The 3,347-nt window shown below is 35.2% G+C and overlaps 1 protein-coding gene across 1 annotated transcript; it reads left to right on the forward strand.

The window, feature by feature from the left end:
* The first annotated feature begins 2,208 nt into the window (after nucleotides 1-2,208).
* LOC129515001 (olfactory receptor 2AJ1-like) lies at nucleotides 2,209-3,147 on the forward strand. Its single transcript, XM_055333701.1, has one exon. The coding sequence runs from the start codon at nucleotides 2,209-2,211 to the stop codon at nucleotides 3,145-3,147; it is 939 nt and encodes a 312-aa protein (XP_055189676.1).
* Nucleotides 3,148-3,347: the final 200 nt, after the last annotated feature.

Genomic DNA, 3,347 nt, shown 5'->3' on the forward strand with positions numbered 1-3,347 from the left:
ACTGCTAAGCAATTTGCTTCTGTAGAAATCAGGCTTTACACATACTTCTTTAATTGTTTTTAAAAAAATTATTTTAGAGAATGAGAGATTGAGGGAAGAGGAGGGGCAGAGTAGAGTCTTAGGCAGACTGCGCTGAGTGCAGAGCCTCAACCAGGGCTCAATCTCATGACCCCAATATCACAACCTGAGCCTCAGCCAAGAGCTGGAAACCTAACCAACTGTGCCCCTAGGAGCCTGTCATATTTCAAGACTAAAATTGAGTATAGACTTTTGAATGAGACTGAGTGTAACAAAGGAAATTATTAATGGAAAAAGGAAAAGCAGAAAGAGAAATTATTATTGGCAGTGGGAAAAAGTAAACATCTTTGGATAATGATGTATTGAATTTGAGTTCCAGACCATTAAAATAGAATGTAGAGTTTTATTTCATAATGAAGAATCTCAATACTCAAGAAAATAAAACAGAAAAATGCAAATTATTTATATATTATCAGGGACATTTTTGTACATTTGTTTCCCCAAAGTGAATACCAAAATACACTCTATTAAAACTTATGAATAGTTATATTTTTGTATATTTTTATTGGAGTTTGATTTGCCAACATATAGCATAACACCCAGTGCTCATCTCGTCAATGCCCCCCTCAGTGCCCATCGCCCAGTCACCCCATCCCCCCGCCCACCTCCCTTTCCACACACAACTCCTTGTTTGTTTCCCAGAGTTAGGAGTCTCTCATGCTTTGTCACCCTCACTGATAATGTCCCATTCATTTTATCACCTTTCCCCTTTATTCCCTTTCACTATTTTTTATATATGTTTATCCTTCTCTGATTGACTTACTTCACTCAGCATAATACCCTCCAGTTCAATCCACATTAACGCAAATGCTGGCTATTTGTCATTTCTAATGGCTGAGTAATATTCTTCCATTCATTTTTCGATGGACACCGAGGCTCCTCCCACAGTTTGGCTACTGTGGACGTTGCTGCTATTTTGTTTTTAAAGATTTTATTTTTAGGTTTGTCTACATCAACATGGTGCTTGAAGTTAGATCCTTGAGATCAAGAGTTGAATGTTCTACTAACTGAGCCAAGTTATGAATAGTTCTTAAAGATGGCAAATAACTTGTTTCATATATTACCTATTTTTCATGTTTTGCATCAGTGTTTTCCTAAATTATACCACTATATCTGTGTGTGTGTGTGTGTGTGTGTGTGTGTGTGTGTAAGGATGTAGGTGAGTATGACTATTGAGAAATAGATCATACTTACTGAATTTGTACACAAAATAGTAAAGGCAACAGTTGAGTAGCCACTATCCATATATAAACAATATCATTATTTAAGAAACAGAATGATTGATGAAATATAATTAGTGAAATATAAATCCATTTCTGGAAGTTAATATAACTGGCCCATTTAAAATAAACTATTATTTTAACTGAATAAATTTTCTTTTTTTACATTTAAATATTGATATTTCAAATTATAAATACAGAGTAAGCTAATTTTATAGCCTACCACTACCTATTATTTTAGAAACATTTATAAATAATACCTTTTATTTTCTTTAAGCTTTATCCAAGTAAGAAATGAGACAGAAAATTGAATACTGTATCTATTCATTTATTCATGTATTTAAAATATATTGTTGAGCAACAAATATGTACCAGGCATTATTTCAGCCACTCATGTTATACAGTAAGCAAAACAAAGAGTTTACACTAGGACATTTAAGTTTTGATAGGTTGGAATGACAATACATAATAAATAATGTTCATAAGTTTATTTAACACGTAAAAGTTGAAAAATTATTTACACAATACATCAAAACACAGCACGGTAAGGAGAAATAGACATGTTGGTATGTGGGGGGGTATGAAGAATTTAAGTAAACTGTTCAGGGGGTAGTCTCCTTTAAAAAGTGACATTTGCAAAAGATTGAACTTGACTTAAGATTATGGAATGAAGACTCTGAGACTGCATGGAGTTAAAGCTTACTCAATATATGGAATATTATCAGTTGATTCAAATACATGGCTATGTGGTGAAATAAGCCCACTTCAAAAGCTGGTTGAGAGTCTATTTACTATAATTGTAAAATATGCATCACACTCATTTTATTACATTTCTAAATGTAAATGAGATTGAGATGTGTATTACTGCATTTTAACTCTATTTTTATCTTTTAGGAAAAGAGTGGAATTCATGATGGGATGTGAGAATCAAAGTTTCACCACTGATTTCATTCTTTTAGGACTCTTTTCTTCCTCCCAATCAAGTCGAATTTTCTTTTCCTTTATATTCATCATTTTTATGATGACTTTAACAGAAAACACAATCATGATCCTTCTTGTCCTCAGGGACTCAAGACTCCATACTCCAATGTATTTCCTGCTCAGCCACCTCTCTTTCATGGACATCTTGCATATTTCCAACATTGTTCCCAAAATGATCATCAACTTTCTCTCAGGCAGCAGAACTATTTCATTTGCAGGTTGTGGCTTCCAAATATTTCTATCCCTCACCCTCCTGGGTGGTGAGTGCCTTCTCCTGGCGGCAATGTCTTATGATCGCTATGTAGCCATCTGTCATCCACTGCACTATCACATTCTTATGAATGACTATGTCCGCAATCTCATGGCTGCAGGGTCCTGGCTTGTTGGGACCGTCAACTCCATAGCTCACACGGTTTATGCCCTGCACTTTCCTTTCTGTGGCTCAAGAACCATTGATCACTTTTTCTGTGAAGTCCCTGCAATGTTGAAATTGTCTTGTGAGGACACAACACTCTATGAACAAGGAGTTTATGTAAGTGGTTTAATTTTTCTACTTGTCCCTTTCTCCCTAATCTTTGTTTCTTATGTGCAAATTCTTCTTACTGTCCTTAAAATGAAATCATCAGAAGCACGTAAAAAGTCATTTTCTACCTGTTCCTTCCACATGATTGTGGTCACGATGTACTATGGGCCATTTATTTTCACATACATGAGACCCAAAGCATACCACACACCAGGCCAGGACATGTATTTGGCAATATTCTACACCATCATCACACCTACACTCAACCCTATAATCTACAGCTTTAGGAATAAAGATGTTCTGGAGGCAATGAAAAATATGTTGAAAAGTAAATTTCTCCATTAAAGATAGTAATACACTCAGCATAATACCCTCCAGTGTATTATGCTGAGTGAAGTAAGTCAATCGGAGAAAGACAAATATTATATGTTCTCATTCATTTGGGGAATATAAATAACAGTGAAAGGGAATAGAAGGGAAGGGAGAAGAAGTGTGTGGGAAATATCAGAAAGAGAGACAGAACATAAAGACTCGTAACTCGGGAT

Source organism: Nyctereutes procyonoides, unplaced genomic scaffold (assembly GCF_905146905.1).
Source record: "Nyctereutes procyonoides isolate TBG_1078 unplaced genomic scaffold, NYPRO_anot_genome, whole genome shotgun sequence".
Classification (NCBI taxonomy): domain Eukaryota; kingdom Metazoa; phylum Chordata; class Mammalia; order Carnivora; family Canidae; genus Nyctereutes; species Nyctereutes procyonoides.

What these genes read in the sequence shown, in the direction of transcription:
- LOC129515001 (XM_055333701.1), top strand. Translation starts at nt 2,209, where the DNA reads ATGATGGGATGTGAGAATCAAAGTTTCACCACTGATTTCATTCTTTTA.